The sequence below is a fragment of the Morone saxatilis genome, unplaced genomic scaffold, assembly GCF_004916995.1.
Source record: "Morone saxatilis isolate NCDOM2014 unplaced genomic scaffold, NCSU_SB_2.0 Contig8, whole genome shotgun sequence".
Lineage (NCBI taxonomy): Eukaryota > Metazoa > Chordata > Actinopteri > Moronidae > Morone > Morone saxatilis.
The window spans coordinates 1,018,959-1,021,915 of NW_023340257.1; the positions used below are offsets into that span (position 1 = coordinate 1,018,959).

At 40.8% G+C, this 2,957-nt stretch overlaps 1 protein-coding gene across 1 annotated transcript in view; it reads right to left on the reverse strand.

Moving 5' to 3' along the window:
- The window catches only part of pipox (pipecolic acid oxidase), a 17,314-nt gene that overhangs the window by 7,211 nt on the left and 7,146 nt on the right, over positions 1–2,957 (reverse strand). Inside the window, exon 3 of the mRNA XM_035680349.1 lies at positions 641–854. Within this exon, the coding sequence (XP_035536242.1) occupies positions 641–854 (214 nt within the window). The remainder of the gene's footprint in view (positions 1–640; positions 855–2,957) is intronic.

Genomic DNA, 2,957 nt, shown 5'->3' on the forward strand with positions numbered 1-2,957 from the left:
CTGGGAGAACCCCCGATTGTAGCAAGACTTGCTACACAGACGTTCAGACAGGCTGAAAACAAGCCGACAATTTTTTTAAGGATCTAAACTTTGAAGACCTGAACACGAGCTATATTCATAGATCTTTCCCTCTCTGATAAGCAGCCTCGTCCTGCATAAGAAAAGTTCAAACAAGAGTTAACTTGTTAACAGACAAAAGTTATATTAAATATTAGGAAATTAAATTAGGAAAACTAATTTCTGATTATTCACAGGAAATAATCTGGTTCAACCAAATCTCTGGTTTTACACAAACTTCCTGCAGTTATTGGGTTTTTTCATTTCCTCAGCATCTCTGTAAAACATCTCCTGGTACAGCACCTGTTGACATGTATGCTTGGTACAAGCATTTTCATCTGAAGGTATGTTAAGAAGAACATTTGTACCCTGCATAATACCCATAAATTTGACCACTGAATTAAATATGATGCACTGACTGTACATACGTTAACCACAGCTACCTTCAAAATTGAGGATGTGCCTTTGTCTCAACTTGCATTGACCTGGGCAGTCCATATCATCTCCAAAGTGGATCACTTGATTGGCTTTGACTCATGACATCAGTTCCTGAAGCTAACTTACCTAATGCTCTGTGCCGTACCTGTACAGTCTTGAGTGTGCGGTCAGCATACAAAACTCCAGCAGTTATGTCCACCAATGCTCCATCTCCCACAGCCAGGTTGACATGAGGGATGTGCTGGTTGAAGTTGTCAGAGGTCAGGACCACCATAGGAACCTTGTTCCTCTGCAGGGTGTTCTTAAACAGCTGGTAACTCTGACTGTTCTCTGGTCCCATCACCAGGAGTCCTGTTTGTCTGAGAGGGGAGATCAGTGGAGATGAAGGTACATGGCTAAACATGGCAACAAAAAATCTGACTGATTGTAAATAAAGGTCAAGGTCCCCCAGGTCAAACATATTTGCAACATAAAACAAAGGTGAATAAACCAAAATATCCATTGTAAATATCCATCATAGTTTACAGACAACTCCTTTTGCTTTATCTTCTGTACTTACCATAGATATCAGCGCTCACTGTCTTCTTGATTAATATTTTATTAATTAAAATATCTCTATACTTGTTAGATTGCCATGCAATTTGTTTCAGACATTTTTTCCTACAATTTGGTGATCCCCTTACTTTATCTCCTGCCATCATCAGGTCAAACTCCACTAGCATGGCTGTAGACTCTTAGTCTCTTTGTAACCGTGTTGTTTAGGTACGACAACTTGTTGGACCTGTCGGGGGATGCCAAAACAGAATTGGCAATAACAAACAACCTATTTTTCTGTTTAGGTAGGCCGATGACGAGTTGTTGTAAGATGCCAATTGCCATTTTATCCCAAGTGTAAATACTATAAAATCCTAGTTTATATTTCTCATGCCAATGATATAGCACCAGTCATATCAATCATTCAAAGATTTGTTCAGACATGCTTCCACTCGAGGTACACCGCAGCAAGATTATTCTGACAAATTTGAACTTCTCAACCCAGGAACTTGTAACCTGATGCCAGTAAACTGAACTCATGTGCATCAGCCCAGCTGCTCTGTGATGCTTTCACATCAAAAGACACTCAAAGGGATGAGAGGGAAAATGATCTAAGTACATGCAGTATATTAGGCCAGAGCACCCACTCAGTGCTGTTTAAAATACACTTGGATTTCACTCTGTAGTTTTGCTTTTTTTTTTTTTATAGGTTTGTTTCAAACTGACCACGTTTTTATAAATAGCTTCCAATCTATCCTTTAGTGCTGACCAGAACATCCAAATGTATACTGATGAAGGATGTGACTTAAAACACTTCAGAACACAATATTGCTGGGGATTGGCAATAACCTTTTGTGTGAACTTACATTGTGAATTGCAGTTAAACGCAAGGTCTCGTGATCTATGGATAGCTGGGTCCCATTGACTCAGATTCTTGATTCAGGCTGTCTACAACATTCTAAGTATATCCAACTTGTTCTGCTTAATGAAGGTGGAGTAACCAGCTTGCCCCATGTGACTGAAGGGAGGCACACTAAAGCTCATCCTCAGCTGCTGTTTGAAAGCTCTCGGCAAGTGGTGCCACTGCTGGTGCCTTAGCGGACTCCATCTATAATCAGATAAACCACTGTAAGCATTTACGCCCAGCAAAGAAGACCATTGCTTTTGTCATAGCTGGCGAGAAGCCAAAACCAGCTGCCAGGACCACCTCTACTGGCCTGCTTGCAATGGCGCACGGACGGGAACTAAAGGTTGATTGGGGAAGCAGCTTACGTTTCCAGGAACTTTGAAACAACATTGAAACCCAACATGATCCAAGCAAGTCTTTAAACTAGAACTCGCTGTCCACTGGGAGGATTGCCTTGAGAAGGCCACAACGAGAGGAAGAGTGCAAAATACACCAATCAGCCATAACATTCTGACCACCTGGATACCCTGTTATGTAGCTCGTTCACACTGCCTACCTGAGCAGCACATTATCAAAAATCTTCACAAAATCTTCCTTTTTATTTCGGCATTAATTTTTTTGAGAGCCGCGCAGTCCCCAGCAAAAATAGATAGCGAAAAACATCTGTTTATAGTCATATGGACATTATACCAGCAGCATATACACCTTTCACTACAGTTTCAATGTCTATATCTGTAGAATATGTCACAGACATAGAAAAGTCTTGATCAAGCCCAGCCTTGGTTGCCTGGGCAAGGGCATCTGTTTGCTGAGAGACCAAAAATACCTGAGGACCCCAAGAACTACTGATGATGTGTCCAGACATTTGTGTCTAATACACTTAACACACAAAATATTTAAACATTTCTAAATTTAGTTTGTAGTGTTTTGTCGCAGGGTGGGCTCTAATTGGGTACCCCGAATGCTGCAACGTAACAAAGAAGAAAAAATGAGATATGGTTTTATTAATTTTGCATGCTAG